General features: G+C 40.0%; 1 protein-coding gene across 1 annotated transcript in view; it reads left to right on the top strand.

The window, feature by feature from the left end:
• The window catches only part of Map3k15 (mitogen-activated protein kinase kinase kinase 15), a 167553-nt gene that overhangs the window by 143029 nt on the left and 5346 nt on the right, over nucleotides 1-19178 (top strand). Inside the window, exons 15-18 of the mRNA XM_032889339.1 lie at nucleotides 825-958; nucleotides 3487-3614; nucleotides 6606-6736; nucleotides 6949-7054. Coding sequence (XP_032745230.1) covers nucleotides 825-958; nucleotides 3487-3614; nucleotides 6606-6736; nucleotides 6949-7054 — 499 coding nt within the window. The remainder of the gene's footprint in view (nucleotides 1-824; nucleotides 959-3486; nucleotides 3615-6605; nucleotides 6737-6948; nucleotides 7055-19178) is intronic.

Raw genomic sequence — 19178 nt, 5'->3', positions numbered from 1 at the left:
GCACATGTGTGGAGGTCAAAGGATAACTGTGGAATTGATTCTCCTGTCTATGGGTTTGGAGGGTTGGATTTGGGTCACCAGGCTGGCATGGTAAGCACCATTACCCACTGAGTCATCTTACTGGCCTTGTTTTTGCTTTTTAAGACAGGTCTTCCTGTCCAAGCTAACTCAGAGCTCTCATGAACTTCCTGCCTTAGCCTCCCAAATGCTGGAATTATAGGTGTGTGCTAACCGTACCCACAGGGCTGCAACCGGTTTTAATAGTAAGACAGGTGCAACAGACTAGCAATTCTAATTGTAAAACATATTTGCAGCAAGGGCTAGCCTCTATGAAGGAAAGGAGAGACCTTCCAACATGCTGAATATTCTATATCAATATAACATTAACTTTAACTTTTAATTCTTTCCTGGGCTGTTGAAAGAGGTTTGTTTCCTGACAAGTTAATAAGAGACCATGCAGGAAGAGACTTATTTGTGGTACTTAACATGCTTAGAAAGTTTTAAATTGCAGTATTAAAATGGTGAAAAATCTCCAAAAGGTGAGCCAGGTAATTTACAGGTGAGTGGTATTTCTTTACTGTCCTGAATTCCACTTCATTATGTCATTCTATAAGCACACAAACAAATGAGAATAATTGTTAAATGAAAGAGTATATAACCTGAAAACTATTTTGTTTACTAGGCACTCAACTAATGCTTTATAGTTTTGAAAACTTGTTAGATAACTTTTGGGTTTCTCTTTGACAAGTTGTGTTTGTTTGTTTGTTTGTTTGTTTGTTTGTTTGTTTCCTTATTTATTTATCCTGTTGTTTTACCTTGTTTAGTATGAGTATGACCATGATGTGAATGGGGAGAGAGTTGTCTTGGGGAAAGGCTCCTATGGGGTTGTGTATGCCGGCCGTGATCTGAGTAATCAAGTACGAATAGCCATCAAGGAAATCCCAGAGAGAGATATCAGGCAAGTTAAGACTGCCTTCAATATTCTACATTTGCTATCTCAACACTCTGTATCCCAGGCCTGTTACTGATGGACTTAATGATTTAAGGGTTTAATGATTTCATCTGTATCAACAGGATGATGTTGTTCTTTTATGCTGTCAGAGCTTGTAATGCTCTTGTTTAAAGGGTGATCTGCGTTTAGTCTCTGCATATTATAAATATGTTAAGAAAAAGTAGACTAATAAGAGGTTTATGGATTACAAAAGGTCATATTTTAAAAAATTGTATTTCTGCCCACAACTATGTCTGAAATTTTACATTTTATGCAGCTATTTTGAAAATATTTTAAAATGTAACTGAGAAATTTTTTCTCTTTGTTTTTCAGTGCTGGGGATAGAACCCAGGTCCTCGAACATGCTAGGCAAGCACTCTACCACTGAGCTACACCTCCAGCCTTGACTGAGTGCTTTTAAATTTACACTGTAACAATTGAAAATGGCTATGATTTGTCTGGATATGTCATGACAGAACTTAAATGCTTTAAAAAACAGTTTCACCGTACAAATTTGGTTACTAACTGTGCCCTTCAACCTTACCCATAGATTAGGGGCTATGTTTGCGCCACCAGTACTACAACCTACTCTGCAATTTTATCATTACATTTATTTCTTCAATTTTTCATTCAGTAGATTTTGATCATAATCTTTCCCCTCCCCCAAGTCCTTCCAAATCCTTTCCACCTCCCTACCTACCCAACTTCATGTTCTTTAAGTTCACATCATTTAAAATTTAGACCCTATCTAAATCTACTGTTGAGGGATTCTTTAAAGAAGCTACACATGTAATCATGACCCAACAGAAATAACCATCCATGGGCCACAGACACATCCACCATAATTGCAGTGTTACATCCAGCACGGGGTGCTGATGGATAAGACCTGAAAGAAATTAATCTGATCTTTTCATATTACCAATATGGAAACCAATATGGAAACGAAGCTTGATGGAGATTCAAGGACTCCCAAAGGGACATACAGAAACAAGATGCGCATTCCATTCTCTTGAGGCCCTCGTCAAATATTCTCTCTTACTCATGCAATAGATAAGCTGTTGCAGTTGCATAGATCTGGGGATATTCCTGGCGTGTACCTCCATTGCTAGCACTAGCTGTTCTAGCTTTTCCTTGTCCACAGTAGTTCCTGGATTTTTGAGCTAGAAAGGGCCTGAAACATCATTTTGTCCAATTCATAAAATTTTTACCCTGAATTAAGAATGAGTGGGCATGTTTTTCATTCATGAATCTGGGCTGGTACTAGGAAGTAAGAGGTGACTGGAATACTGACCTGACCCTAGGGTTCTGTTTGGGTGGAGAATGGAGATATTGTTCCCATGAGTTAAAATAAAAATTGCTGTAACAGAAGGGTACACAAACTGTCTTTAGAAAACAGGGGGCTAACTTTTCCTGAATGAGCTATTGCAAATTAGAGAGAACACATCTTATTCAAGCTGATTTTTTTGAGGAATAAGTAGGGTATAACCTTGGTAGAAAATGAGGCCTAGGAGGAAAAAACAGAGCTGTTAAGAAATAAAAGTACATCGAGAAAGCAATCAATTCCTACAAGGCTTTGATGTAGGCTATGGGCTAATGAAAGCCCATGAGGTAAAACTGTTAAAAGGGATCTTCTGACCTGATTGGAAGGTCCTTTTCTGTTGCCTTAAAAAAATACTGTATTGACGTAGAGTCTATGACAAAAAAAAGTGGGTAAAGTGAAATTTGTGTTTCATAAAGAGTTGGGGGGAGTGAATTTAATTGAAAGTCCACAGGCTGGGACTGGGCAAATCATTAGTTCCGGGTTGAGTCTGTAGAGTCAGTGTAAGATAGAATTTTCCAGACCACCACCTTCCATGCAAGGAAGATGATTGTTGAAAGAGGTGAAAATTTGTTGGCGAATCTATACACAAACAATAGTAATAGTAGAAATAGCTATCCCTAATTGAGTTTTTCCACATAACAGGCACTGTGTCAGTGCCTGAGAAACTTGGGGCATTATGATCCTCTAGAAGGCCTACATGGCTGTGTTGTTACAGATTGAATATTCCTTATCTAAAATTCTTACAAGAACAAGAAGAGTCTCAGATAAGATTTTTCCCAGATTTTGGGATGTTTGTGTATACATAATGAGGTATGTGTAGGGTATGGGACATAAATCTAAACACAAAATACACATAGTCTGAAGGTAATTTTAGATAAAAAAAACTTCATTATGTCTATATTTTAACAGTAACCCATCACATGCTGTCAGGTGTAGCATTTTCTACTGGTGTCATTTGATACTTGAAATATCTGGATCATATTGTTTTTTAGATTAGCAATACTCAGCCTGTATCCCATGTTTTACATATGGGAGGTTGAATATTCTCATGGAAGCTAAGGGAGATATTCCCAAAGGGATCCAGTAGGGTGGTTACTGTTAAGGGACTATGAGGGCCTAGAGCCCTGTTATTTGGCAGGTGATATGGGCTTTGGTTTTTTTTTCCCTGAAATAGATACTCTCAGCCTCTGCATGAAGAAATAGCTCTACACAAGTATCTCAAGCATCGAAACATCGTCCAGTATCTTGGCTCTGTCTCAGAGAATGGCTACATTAAGATATTTATGGAGCAGGTGCCTGGAGGTAAGTAGCTGCTCTCTTCTCATCTCACACTCTGAAACTGATCTCATGTTCTGAAAATCATTCCCTGAACATACTATCTGGACTTTGTTGATTGCCTCACCACTTAACAAACACAGACCTTTTAGAGATTGGAAAACATTGGTTCTTAGAAAAGTCATATACAACTTTGCAAACGTCACACAAGCAGTTCATTTCTGACTTGTTTAGTCAGCCTAAAATGCTTACTGTCTACTGAGTGCTAACCCTGGAGACAAAGAGTTGGAAAGAGCAAAATCTCTGGCCTTGACCTCTGATTTTCTCAGTCTAGGAGTATGAAGGTGATTTGGAAAAGGATGGAAAAGGAACAGTGGAACTTTTTTCATAATTTTTACATATATATAGTATATTATTATTTTATTTACCCCACATTACCTCTGTTGTTCCTTTTCCACTCCTGCTGACCCCTCTCTTCTCTTTCATATCTTTTTGTGACCCACTGGGTTTAAATAGGGTTGCTTATATGAACATGGTTAGGGTTTGTTTTGGTTTTAATTGGAGAATGGGAAACATCTCATTGTCTACACACCGAAAAAAATCACCTCCAAAACTATTAACTGCTAATAGCCTCACTTGTCTTCTCCTATCCATGAGAAAATATTGAAGAGCCCTATCACATGTAGCTCATATGCATGGTAAACTTGTTGCTATGTGTTTATAATTGCAATGGCTATGTCATATCCAAATGACAGTGTTTCTTAGCATTGCTCCTCATTTAATGCCTCAGATTATTTCCATATCTTCATCTGTAATGGTCTCTTATCCTTCAAGAATAGTGATAGAGGTGTCCCATGTAGGACTCAGCACTCAACAATACTTTATTCTCAGTACTTTGACCAGTTATGAGCCTGCATTAACTACTGCCCACTACCAAAAGACTTCACTGACCAGGTCTGGAAGTAGCACTAAAGTGTAGGTATAAACAAAAATTTAGAAGGCAGTTAACGAGTATATTAGCTACACAACAGTAAGAGATTCTTCTCTAGGGCCTATAATCTCCCCAGTCATGGGCTTTTGAACAGATGATTTATAGTACCAGGCATGTATTCCCTCTTAGGCAATAGAACTGAAATCCAACAGAAAATGATTGGTTATCCCCCATAACCCTTGTGCCACTATAGCCTTGGTGAGCAAATCTTGCTAGCCTGATTACTTTTGGAATATGTATTAACCACTGTGTATAGCATTGATTACCTTTCTACATTACCAGGATACATAGCACTTTACAAACCTATGAAAAGTAGCCAACAGAGAGGAAGCTTCCTAGTCAGTTCCAGCTTGATTTCTTTCCTGTGTCCTATACCAATGTTGTATTCAGCAATAGTTCTAGTAACTAGTTCTGTTGGGCAACCAAGAGCAATGGCAATAGCCTATATTGTTTTACGAGCCTTTGGGGCCTTGCTGGTCAGAAATCCCACACCTTGCACTGAAATTTTCATTTAAAACCTATAGCTTGGCTTAGTGGTTAAGAGCACTTACTGCCCCCAGCACCTACGTAATGGTTCACAAATGCCTGTAACTCCAGTTTCAAAGGATCTGAAACCCTCTTCTTACATGTGGAGGATCCTGCATGCACATGGTGCATACACAGGCCTAAACTCAGGCAAAAATACATACACATAAAATAAAATTAATTTATAAAAATTTATGGCTTCTGGGAGCAGTATTACCCAACCTTGCAGGATACCTCCCATCAAATGTTTTTATTACTATTATTGTTATTGATGATGATGATGATATTGTTGTATTTTTAAAATAGTTTACAAAATAATGGGCTTCTTATATGGCTTTTTTTATTCTGTTTTTCAAGACACAGTTTGTCTGTTATCCCTGGCTGTCTGAGAACTTACTCTGTACACCAGGCTGGCCTCAAACTAAGAGATTCGCCTGTTTCTACCACCCTAGTGCTGGGATTAAAGGCATGTGTCACCATTGCCTAGTTTATATAGCGTTTTTATGCACCCTTACTTTTGACAAAGCCTCCTACCATTCCTGCCTTTCCTCTGTCTCTGTATACCCAGCCCTTTGTCAAGTTAGGGGTTTGTTTTGCTGTGAAAAGACAACATGACCATGGTTATAAAGGAAAATATTTAATTTGGAGCTGGCTTACAGTTTTGGAGGTTCAGTCCATTATCATCAAGGCAGGAAACATGACAGTATCTAGGCAGACATGGTGCCGAAGAAAGAGCTAAGAGTTCTGTATCTTGATTCACAGGCAGAAGAAGGAGACTGTCCCACTAGACATGACTTGAGCATATATGAACTTTCAAAGCCTACCTCCACAGTGACACATTTCCTCCAACAAGGCTACATCTCCTAATAGTGCCACTCCCTATGGGTCTGTGGAGGCCAATGACATCCAAACTTCCACACCCTTTAAACCTTTTTATATCTGGTATCCCTAACACTTTCATATCACAGTGGACACAGTTTCTTTTAAAGAGATGTAGCAAAATAACAAATGGATAATAAAACCAAATACTAGTGCTTTGTGTGTAAAATTCCTACATGCAGGCAATAAGGTATTAGAAGTAAGAATTCTTTGGATCTAGAACTGGTAGGTCTAGCTATTAAGACTATGGAATCTCGGTTTTCTGTTTAATACAGTTAAGCTAGAATAATAATTACTATAACACTTGAAGTAAGTGTCATTGGAATAATAAGTAGGCCTATCTCAGCCAATAATTGGGCAGGTTAAATGAGATGATACATGTAATGGCTTCTGGGAAAGTGCTTGGCAGTGAGCAACTGGGTAAATAAGTGTACATTGAAATAATTATCTTTTAATATTTTATTTGAACAGTGATAATCTGAATGCTAATGTTAGCTTAAAACTATCACTTTAGTTTACTTCCCTGATGCCTTACAAATGAATCTTTGTCATCCTGGTAAGTTTTTGTTTGTTTTTTGTTTATGGTTTGTTTCTTGGCTTGGTTTTGCTGTGTCACTTTCTAGGAAGCCTTTCTGCTCTCTTGCGATCTAAATGGGGACCCATGAAGGAACCTACTATCAAGTTTTATACCAAACAGATCCTGGAAGGCCTGAAGTATCTCCACGAAAACCAGATAGTGCACAGGGACATAAAGGTATAGGAATCTCTACTCAAGGTGGTGTTTTTCTAAGCTGTCACTATAGTATGGCTGAATAGTCTACTCACAGAGGGAGACAGCTTATCAAGACAGCCCCACTCCATGTCAGGTGCATTCTTTGTAGAAAGACTTTATCAAGGCCCTATACTGTCGAAAGTGCTGGTTTGTTTAAATCTTCCTACACACTTAATGTTGTTCTTTTTCTAAAGGGTGATAATGTTCTGGTGAATACCTATAGTGGAGTGGTAAAAATCTCTGATTTTGGAACCTCTAAACGCCTCGCAGGAATTAACCCATGCACCGAGACATTTACAGGTAAGCAGAACTTTCTCCTAAATCTGTGGTCTTCTGATAACAACTTACTGGTCACATTCTCAACACAGAGTATCATTCTGATTTTTATAAATTAATATTTTAGAATATATATGTATAAGAATTCCATAGAATATCGTTTGATTATACTCTTTCTGCTCCCCAACTTGTCCAAGATCCTTCCCACTGCCCTACCCACCCAACTTCATGTTCTCTCTCTCCCTCCCTTTCTCTCCCCTCATTTTCTCCCTTTTCCTCCTCCTCTGTGTGCATGTATTTAAAAAAAATGAGCTCCCAGAGACTGAACCACCAACCAAAGAGTATGCATGGGCTGGTCCAAGGCCTCCTGCATACATGTAGCAGAGGGCTACCTTGTCTGGCCTCAGTGGGAGAGGATGTGCCTGGTTCTGTTGAGACCTGATGCCCCAGGGTTGGGGGGTGTGGGGGGGCACCCTCTCAGAGGCGAAGAGGATGGGGGAACTCTGCTAGGGGGAGACAAGGAGGAGGCAACATTTGGGCTATAAATATACATACATACATACATACATACATACATACATACAATCTTAAAAGAAATCTATTAAGAAAAAAAGCAAAACAAAAAGTACAAAAAACTCCTGAGTCTGTTTCATGTTGGCAGTTACTTTTGGGCATGGGGCCTGCCTGTCCTGGACTATAGGTGATGTGCCAAATGATAATCGTAAGTTTTCCCCTGTCCCAGCAGGTATCTATTGTGAATAGTTTCTTGGTTAGGGGTGAACTTTGTGTGTTCTCAGTGTTGGGATGTTTGTGCGCTTTGAAATCTTTCTGCCCTCTTATCTGCATAGATCCCTGAGCCTTGAGAGAAAGTTTTGATAAAGACATCTGATTTAGAGCTTAGTACACTCCAAAGTCTCTCACTTTCTCTACATTGTCCATTTGTGGGTCTTTGTATTAATTCCAGTCTTCTCTGATGAGGGTTAATGAAACACTGATCTACGGGTATAGCATTATATAATTGGGAGTCATCTTATATCTATGTTCATTTAGCACAGTGTCTTTCAACCTTTCTAACACTGCAATCTTTTAATGCCTTCCTGATGCTATAGTGATCTTCAACCATAAAAATTATTTCACTGCTACTTCATGCTATTTTGCTACTATTATAAGTTGTAATATAAATATCTCATATGCAGAATATCTGATAATGTAACCCTCAAAGGGATCATGACCCACAGGTTGAGAACTGCCTCTTTAGCATAATAACTACTAGCAAGTTTTCCCCTAGGCCCATGAAGTATCTAGTTTCTCAGGTTCTTGATACTTTGGCAGTGTCAGGTATAGGTTTCGTCTCATGGAGTGGGTCTTAAATCCAATTGAGAAAGAGGCTGGTTACTCCTGTAACATTTATGCCCCTGTTGTACAAGTATATTTTGCAGAGTTGCTCACTGTCCTAGGTGATAGGGTTTATAGCTGGATGATATTGATACTTGCTTTTCTCCTCTGCTACTGTACAAAGTACTTTCCAACGTCATGAACACTCATTTATAGGGGTAAAACTTCTGGTTGAGCAGCAGGTCAATGTCTCCATGCTCAGTGCTCTAAGTAACCTGTGTCTTCAGTAGCAAGAGCTTCCATGAGGTTATGGGAAACAGTCAATAATCTTGGTGATATTAGTGGTGTTTGGGAGTTCTATGGGATCCCTTTGGCTAATGTCGCAACAAGATGGAACTCATTTCTAGCTGTGGAGGTTTTACTTGGTGGCATAGAATGTCTAGTTGGAGCATTGTCTCTCCCACTAAATAATGATTCCATTTAATGTCCTTTCATATGTAGATATATTTTTAGGAAACTTCTACAGTAGCAAGTATCCATATGACTTTTCAAAAGGCTTTAGTGTTAATAGTACACCCCCATATTCCTTCCTTCACTCTTTCCTTCCATCCCCTCCCCACTCAATCCTCCTTATTCTAGTTTCCCCTTTTGTAACACTATATTTACTCTATTTACCCTTCCTTGGAAGCTAGAGCCTGTCTTCCTCCTGGTTATTTATTAGCTACTTAACTTCTGTGGCTTTTCAGATTGAAACACACATATTTAAAATTTGAATGTTTACATCCACATATAAGAAAAACACTATTTGTCTTTTGGGGGTCTGAGTTACCTCACTTGGGATGATTGTTTCAAGCTCTATGCACTTAGACTCTTCATGCAGATGAAATATTGTCCTTAACGTTAAAGTGTTTTAACATTGTTATAGTGAGATGCTTATCTGATATAGCTATCTGTGACACCAATATTCTCTACTTTCTTCTTAGCTTTTTTACAAGTCAGATAGACAAAAAATGCTGCTGAAGTATCCTAAGGGTTCTTACTCAGGAAAATGGCAGAATGTCTTCACAGTTGGTAGCACACCAGTCAAAATCATGGGTAATTCTGTGTAACTGACTAGGACATTTTATTGGTCTGTCATAAAGATAGCTCTTTACCATAGTGATTTCTAACACTTTGCATTTTGATACGATTATGTTTCCAAGGAAAGCTAATTCTTCTGTTGAAATCGGATATTTTATGTGAGTTTGAAGAACTGTGTTTTCTTGTTCAACTGATGGTGCTGAAACACTCTGAATATTGACAGGGCCTGGGCTCAGAGGTGATATAAATTACCAGCTGGTTTTCCATTTACCAAACCAGTTGGTAGAAGGTCTCTCACAAGCTGCCTGGGGCTTTTTGAAATTCCTGCTTAAAAGCAACTATAGCTAAAACTTTGATCCTTGGAAAGAAGTACTGATTTTTAATAAGACCGTGGTCTCCTAAGAGGAGCATGACGATCACAGAGTGTGCTGCTACAACTGTGAGCAGTTCGCATCACCTTATAGTTCTGGAATAAGGTATGGATGCAGGTAGTTTTTCTGTCCTTAAAATGGCCAAAATTGTAGAATGGACAGATTTAGCCTTATTTGTCACAAATAAAGTCTCAAATTTAAAGGAATTTTCTTCAATAAGAGAATGTTGTTTATTAATCCCTGGGTACTCACAGTGGAAACTGGCCCCTCCCATCAAAAGAAATATGAATCTACTTAAAATGGCTTTTTAGTTGTATGGCCAGTAGAGGTACATGTGTCTTAAAATGGGGCAAGGCTACAAAGGACTCACTGTTTCCCGCGTAAAGAATATGTTGAAGCCATGGTTTCTGATATAAATATAAATATGCCCATATTTATATATGAATATGTATATTAGACTGTCCCCCTTTTCTCTCAGCATTTTACAACTTTAACTGAAAATGACTTATATTTTCCTCTTTGGAAGCCACCAGTTTAACTTGACTATATGTAGCAAGAGGGGCTCTGATATGGTAGGGATTTACTTTAAAATCATAAAACACCAGCAATTGATGTCATAATTAGTATCCCTGAGGAGAAAAAAATCACATGAAAAATACATTATTGCATATTACATATCCCAAGTAATTGGCTTAAGAAGGCATGAATTTCCCATTACAAAATAATACAGGGATGTTTAAGGGATAAAAAAGAAGGGAATCTCATTTTGGTGAAGAAATTCTCCTATATGTAATTACTCTTTACAAAACCAGAACAGTTCTGTAAAAAAGCCTCAGCTGGCTAGTCCAGAACTCTCGCTATGGTAGATAATGGAACTTTTCCTCATAGGTACTCTAAAATTGTCTGAACCTTGTTAGGAGAAACAATAATTTTAGGCCAATTGCATGTCCTGGATCTCCTTCCTATGTTCCTATGATGAAGGGCTTTTGCCATGTGTATGATAAACTAATTCCAACAACAAACCCCAATTTCGAACAGTGGTGGGGCTGGAACCCGGACCTTGTGCATGCCTTATTAGTGTTCGGTTACAAAACTACACATCAAGCCTTCTTGTCCTTGTTGTAATAGGCTCAACACTTCATGGAGGTAAAACATACATGTTGTTAGAGGACCAGTTGAAATGCATGATTCAGTGGTTTATGGTAAATTTACCACATCCTGAAGTCATTTCCACAATGCCATTTTTGAACACTTCTGTTCCCCTGCAAGAGCCCTGTGTCCCTTTACAGTCAGTTCTGGCTTCAATTCCAGACAATCATTGGATAAACTTGATATGTGTGCAGATTTACATGTTTGGGATAGCCATAGGCCTACACATGTAATGTGGCAATACACATTTTTAAAGTATTTACCTTCCTCACTTAGTGCTACATTTTCATTGCTTGTACATTATGCCATATACCAGGCCTTTATTCCTCTCCATCTCTACCCAGTCTTCAAGGTGTGAATGGTAATAGGCTGTTCTGTAATCACTCATACTGGAACCTTTGTATGGATGTATATTTTTATATCCCTCTTACATACATATTTAGGACAGAATCAGAACAGGGTCTTTTGTTTAGTGTAAGCTATATACATCTTCCAGTTAGGACCAACAATCCCAATTTCTGGTTCAAACACTTGGTACCTATGTCACCTTAGACATATAAATTACTATCTATCTCTCTGTGCTTCAAATTTGTATTGAGTAAAGGTGTTGTAATTGACAAATTTTTCCGAAGATACACAACACATATTTAAAGCTGGAACTGGGAGCACACTTCGCGCCCTATAGGTAGCTTAAAAATTGGAAAATGATCTTTTCAGGTAGCTCAGTTGATATAAGCCTATTCTAGGCAGCTTGGATTGGTTTCGTTTCTAATAGCCAATTTGGTTGGTCTTTGCTGGTTTTCTTTTTTTGTAGACCGCTTGTTTCACCTGTTTCTTTCTGTCAGCTGGACTAGCCTGAGAGTATTCTTTGCAGCTTTCCTCATCTGAGAATAACTCTCTCAGTCTTTACTGTTTATGATCCTCCTTCCTCAGAGTAAATAATCTAGTCAGTTTCATGGACTTCCTGAAGATATTTGAGTTGTTTACTTCTAGTCATAAGAAACTTCCCTGCAGTATTTCGCTTCTCATTAGAATGCCCAGTTGTTTCACCTCTCTATAAGCATCCTGTTTTAAGAAGTTTCCCACAAAAATGGAAAGTTAATCTCCTGGGAAACTGTTACACAACAAATGGAAATGCTCACAAAAACAGACCTCAGGGGGTTTACTAAAGATGAAGTGGATCAATATTGACGAAATATTTTGACAAGCACCTGTATTATAGCAAGTAAAATTAAAGTATTTGTTAAATAAAAATAATCAATATGAATTTGCACTTAGAATATATAAGCCTTTAGATCTGGAGGGTACCTTTAAGAGAACTGAGTTTCCATATGGAGTTAACATGTTGAACCTGTGGGACACAAAAGGTGTCATCATAAAGGTTTTGTCTCCTACTGTCCTTTACATTTAGCCTAGAGCAGTTCTGTGGTTTGTCCTATGACTTTTCCAGCTGCTTTGGATGACAGAATCACAGTGAAACTTGTGGGAACAGCAGGTCAAAGTGGGTGATGGAAAGATCTAGGCTGTGTACTTATCAGTGCTCTGGTCCTCATTCATGGCGCTAACTTACTTGCCCTTCTCCCTGCCAGCTTTCCTATCTTACCAACTTCAAAAGGGCAAACAAAGGGAATTGGCAGGTTGTATCTTAGTTAACACCATTGGAAACTGGATCTGGATCTCTGTACTTTGGGGCCTGGCATTTGGTGTTCATTTCTTTTTCTGGATCCGCCTAAATGTGACCTCCATGTCATGGATGGATACTTGGGCTGGCTATTGGCTGAGTGTCCTCTGAACCTCTCCAACCATTTATTCTTCATGTTGTACTCACTACTCATTTTCTTTCCATGGAGCCATTCAAGCCTGGAAGACTGTTTCTGTAGTTCTTTGAAAAATATCCAAAACCTACATGACAAACTGACCCCACCTCTTGAATCTGATATTTGTGTTACCTTTAACTCAGCATTCAAAGGCTATGGCAGTGTCCCCACCTTACAGGACCTGAGGCTATTACTTGGACAGCATGATTAGGACTGTCTTCACCACCATGGAAGGTTGTACTAAACTTCTCTTTTCACTACTCTTTTAATATAAAGATTTGAAATTTAGGCTACTAACAAAATCTCAAGGGGCCCATGGGAAACACTAACATGTGTGGTCTCTTTTCAAGAGCAGGTACGTGGAATCCATTGAACTGCTTGAGTTGCTGTGGGCTGTGTCCTTCTGGGGGTTCCCCAAGTCTCACTCCTCTTATTTGACACCAAGTAAAGAATCTGGCACTATTGTCAAAAGAAGCCGTCTTCACTATCTACCCCTTGTCTGTTTGCTTTCTTAAAATTCTTTGATTTGGATAAGAGGCTCCAGGAAAGGGGGCCCAAACTTCTGTACTGGGGACTTTAAAGCTCCCTTAAAAATACATTCCTGTTGTCTGTCTGGGCCCAGATCAAGCTTGGTTCCTCTGTCAAAGAATCACCTCATGCCATGTTTTCTTTGCTAAAAAATGTGGAAATCCTGCTTTGAGAATTACCCAAAAGCTTCCAGTGGAACAGATCCCAAGGGATCTTGAGTCCGCTCCTGTGGGATACTGTGTTGTGAATTCTATACCAGCCCCTGGTCAGAGCAGGTGTCTAAGGCGGGGACAGATGAGGTGAGGCCTCAAAGAGAGCCAGGTGCAGGACAAGGCAGTTTTCCAAGACTTGTGTATGGTTCAAATGCATCACAGTAGCATTCTCTGGTATTTCTCCAGAGTCCAGCCTTTTGTAGAACTGACACACACCTACACACATACCACTGGAGGTGGTTCTTTGTCTGAAGTACTTGTGTGAGTCCATGTTTCTCTGTCGCTGTTCCATGTGAGCAGATTCTTACTTCTGAATACAGTAGTGAATCAAATGGAATGCCCAGGTTTCCAGCACTGCTCTTTAACTTCCAGGCATGAGGGAAAGAGAGAATACTGTGTCTTTGAAGCCCTGTGCAAGCCATATTTTATCAGGCAGCTTTTTCTCCAGCAATTCCTTTTGATTTGTTATATAATTCAGTGATGTCAAGTTTTGACCTCAGAGATAGATAGACCTCCTGGATTCTAGCTTCAACTTCTCTTTAGTTTCTCTGTCGTCCAGCTCCCTCCTGTGTAAAGTGTGGGCAACAATATATATAGCACCTCTTTTGTCCAATCTTATAGAATTATGGAAAGTCCTTATGCATAGTGCCACATGAAAATTATTTATAGGCTATCAGCTACTGACCAGAAGTCAGATGTGGGGGCAGGCCTTCATTACATTTGAATGTGGATATAGTGACTTATTTCCAGTGAATGAAAAAGTTAGAGGAGATAGTGGCAGCAAAGTGTCCACATCCTTCTCTCAGATGATTCTCACTGACAGAAACTCTCTTGAGTGCTTCTCTAGAAGATGCCATGTGATGAGAATCTGAACTTAGGAGGTTTCCTGTCATCTCAGTCTGAATGAAGAAGCTTCAAAGTGGACCTAGCCTCTTTAGTCTAACATTTAAGTCTTGTGGGCCACAACCCACTTCTGGACTGCAGTATCATAGGATACCACCTGCCTGCTCAGCTGGCTGCTTCTGGGCTGCCACTCTTCCATCTTCTGTGAAATCATAATGACCTCTTTTGGTTATGTTAAGGATGGATCCCAGAGCCTAATGTATGCTAAGCAAATATGCTACTACTAAACTGTACCCCACATACCATTACATTGTTTTAGCTGCTAGATTTGGGGGTAATTTATTATACAGCAATAAATAATAGGTCCTCACTGAGGTCTTAACTTTACAATGGTTGATACTCACTATGCTCTCATATGAAAAAAAGTCTACATTTATCTTAAGGTGATTAAATAAGTAGGTTTCAATTATGAAAAGTTTATGCTAAGGTAGACAATTATTTGATTGGGGTCAGTTAGCCACCACTGTTTGGTTTAGTATTATTTTTGAGTTCTACATAGTGTAAATTTATTCACAAGTTCTTTTTACAAATTATTTTATTTTTGAGATTATAACACCATTCCCACTTCCTTCCCATCTCTCCAAATCTTCCATATACCCCTTGCTATAAAAAGTCAGACAGAAGTGTATGTTTTCTTAAATTTGTGGCTCCTTATCCTATATAGGTTCTTAAATCATATCTAAATATGACATAAAAGTAGGAGACAGACTCTATCTGGAGAAATGAATGGAAATAGAAAAAGGGGGAGGAAGAGGGATATGAATATGCTTGAAGTACACGAAATAATTGTATGTATATGAAACCAATCACTGTGTACAATGAATATATATCAATAAAACACACACACACACACACACACACACACACACACACACACACACACACACACACACACACACCCGTTTTAAGTATGTGAGCTGTGGTCCAGGCAGGGAAATATAAACCACCCCAATTGATTTCATAGAGCATTTTCTGAGTACTGAAACTAAAAAGGTAGGAAGGAGACTAAGACATCAGGAGGCCTTCATAAGGGTGGGAGTGCACAGATGGTGAGATAAGATCAAATCTGAGGAGGGGAATATATATGTGCCTAGACTGGGTGTAAATACCTCTGAGGGCAGGAAGCTGGTTCTAGGAATACAGAATGATAAAAACACTGGATATTATAGCTAACGGAGGGGTCACCTCAAAGCCTGCTCACAGGAACAACTAGCATACAGGGAAAGTAAGTCCCTCTCTACCCTTCCAAAGTCTCTCTAGTGCTGTGTACTTACAGAACCTAGCAGAAAGCAGCAGGTAAGGAGGCATGGAGATACCAGCCCCAGCCTCACAGAGCAGAGCGACATGAGAGCTTAATAAACAGTACAGTGTTAAATCTTTCTGTACTTAGTTATAGATTCTTAGAAGGAGCATCCACTGCTAACACTACTCCCTGTGTTAGACACAGCAACAACAGCCTATAGGGGATGTTGTAACACCAGAAGTTTCCTTCCTGTGGCACTGAGATTTCCTCACAGTACAAGTACACAGGAGATACATTTCCATCTTGCCCAACTTTGCAACTGACTGAGCAGTTTCCCCTTCATTTTGGCCCTGGAAACCAAAGCTTTTATATGTACCCCAGTGACCTGTTTGTCTTTACCAATACTGACTAATATATAACTTAAAGTGGTTGAAACTAACTTAAAATAATTCAAAGATTTCATTTCCTTTTTTTGTCTCACTAACCACATTTCAATATCATAATAGTCATATGTAGTTGGTGGCTACCATGTCAGACTGCACAGAATACATTGGTCACAACTGTCCTAAGAATCTAGGTATGATGGCTCACACTAGTGAGTATTGGATGACTGAGAAAGAAGAATCAACATGAGTTTAATGTCAGCCTGGACTATATAGTGAATTCCAGGCTAGCCTGGGCTATATAGTGAATTCCAGGCTAGCCTGGGCTATATAGTGAGACACAGGATGAATGATGATGCCAGGCATATTGGTATGTATCTGTGAACACAATACTCTGGCAGGAAAATCAAGGATAGCTCCGTGTTAATAAGGGCTACATAGTGAGAGCTAGGTTGGCCTGACCTAGAGTAAGACATTATCTTCATTAACTAATTGATATTTTATAGGAAGGGGAAATAACATGACATCATTGCCTTTTCAAGAAAAGAATATAGTAACTTTATTGACTAAAAAACACAGGAAACCTTTGGTTATTTTATAGTCTTGAGACAGACCTTTCATTGCTCTGGACATCAGTATGGTAGTCACACCTTGGCTAAGGTCAGCTCTACCCTTGCTGTTTTATTCTAAACCTCTTTGCTACTCCACAGATCTCCCGATGTCATGTCCATATTCCACTTTCTTTTATTCTGATGCCATATTTAAAGGAAACAAAAGCTTTTACTCCCCAAACCCTTTATTGGCCTCTCCAACCTCCCCCTTACCTCATGTATTTCCCTTCAACAGTCTTTTCACATTCCTGTCGCCATAACCAGTTATGTCACAGTGGATCTGTGGGTGGCATCCTCTGGTGGCTCATGACCCACACAGGACTAAGTCTAAAGTGAGCCTTCAGAAATGTTGTTCTCTTGCCACCTTTTGTCATCTTGCCCCAGATCATCCATCATTGGGCTGTACCCTGGACTCTATCCTTGAGCTTTGCTCAAGATCTCCCCTTCACCTTGATATCCTCCTGGTTTTTTGTTTACCTCCTTAATCGTTATAGCAAAAACCTACTCCAGTGACAGCATTGCTGCTGCCCTTTGGGACAGTGTTGGTCATGCTTCATCCAGGACATTCCCTACTAAATGGCTGATTTGGGCAAAAGCAGAACTCATTCTGTATGCAAATTTTGGCCAGGAGCTCCCTTGGGGGTTTTCTTACAGCAGTGGCTTTTGAGATACCCTCTACCTGATTCTTGCCCCATTCCTCACTGGAGATAAAACGATACATGGCAAGACTAGCACATCTTCCTTGTTTGAAAAATAATCAACATCGATAATTTCTCCTGATTCGAATAAGCCTAATCAAGTATTTATTCATCCACATGTGCCTCTTGTATGTGTGTCTATTATAGCACCAGCATTTTGGTTGTGAGCCTATCCTTTAATGGCTGGAGCCATCTCTCCATCTCTATACCACTACATTTTACTCTCCTGCATTTTACTATTATTGTTGCCACCACCACCATCACCATCATTATGCCATTTGCTGTTTCTGATTAGCTTATTTCTCCTATTCTAGTTTCCTGTATTTGGCATGCATTAGCATGAATATTGAGTTGTGCTCTGTTATCCTTTGAGGAGCTAAAAATCCTCTTTTTTAAACTTTTCTTTTACTTATTGACATCCCAAATGTTGACCCCCCCTCCCCTTTCCCACTCACAGAGTTCCTCCCTATCGTCTTCACCTCTGAAAGTATCTCCCCCGTGAAGTCCCCCCACCCCGGGGCCTCAAGTTTCCACAGGATTAGTCTCATCCTCTTCAGTAAGGTCAGACAAGGCAGCCCTCTGCTATATGTGTACCCAATACTTGGCTTTGAGTATCTGTATCTGTCTCAGTCGGCAGCTGGTAGAGCCTCTCAGAGGGCAGCCATACCAGGCTCCTGTCTGCAAGTACAACATAGCATTAGTAATAGTGTCAGGGATTGGTGCCAGTCCATGGGATAGATCCCAAGTTGGGTCACTCATGGGACTGTGAAGGGCAGCCTGGTTCCTGGTTGAGCTAAGGCTAGAAACCCTGGAGACCCTGAAGGGATGGTAGGTGCTTCTTCGTCTGTTCCCGGGTACCAGGCCCCTGTCACTAGCTGCAGCTCTCCATAGATTTGTGGTCATCAGTCATGTAAGGGCAATGCCCCAAACCCCTCCACAAGTAAAGGATAAAACCTGTGGTCAAGTAGACTCAAGACAGATCTCCATTTTAATGAGGTACCTAAAGGCATGCAGAGCTTAGCCAATAAGCTTTCCTTCCCAGACACTCCTCCCTGCAAAAGGTATTTAATCTCGGGCCCACCCTGAGAAGTGGGGTATGGTTTTACTCATCCACTTTCTGCCATGACAATAAATGCCTTAAAACTATGGACTGCCTCTTTTCATGGGGATCCACTGTAGGGAGCCATGGAGAAGGCCTTCACCTATAGAAATGCCATCTAGTCTCCCGTAGAAGGCCTCTCTGTGCTCCCAACCAGACCAACCACCAAGCCCAAGTCTGCAGCCATCAAGCCAAGGACTATCCCATGTGGGACCAGCAGGAGCTCCCCTCCCCGCCAACAGCCAGTCACTGGTCTGCTATTCCTTCAGTCTCTGTTCCATTTTTATCCCTGCATTTCTTTATTTATGTATTCTAATTATTATATACACAGTTCTGCATATATATCTGCATGTCAGAAAAGGGCACCAGATCACATTATAGATGGTTATGAGCCACCATGTGGTTGCTGGGAACTGAACTCAGGACCTCTGGAAGAGCAATCAATAATCTCAACCTCTGAACCATCTCTCCAGCCCCATCCCTGCATTTCTTTTAGATAGGAGCAGTTTTATAGGTGGGTTGGTGTCCCCATTCTTCTACTGGGGGTCCTGTCTGACTACTACAGATGGTTCTTCAGGTTCTATATCCCACAGTTGGGGATTTCAGCTAAGGTCACCTACATTGAGTCCAGGGAGCCTCCCCAGTCCTAGGCCTCCAGGACTTTCTAGGGGTTCCCCATGCCCCCACTTCCCACCCTTACCCCTCACCCCTGACAGCTG

This window comes from Rattus rattus, chromosome X, assembly GCF_011064425.1.
Source record: "Rattus rattus isolate New Zealand chromosome X, Rrattus_CSIRO_v1, whole genome shotgun sequence".
Lineage (NCBI taxonomy): Eukaryota > Metazoa > Chordata > Mammalia > Rodentia > Muridae > Rattus > Rattus rattus.
This window is presented reverse-complemented; position numbering and strand designations above follow the sequence as displayed.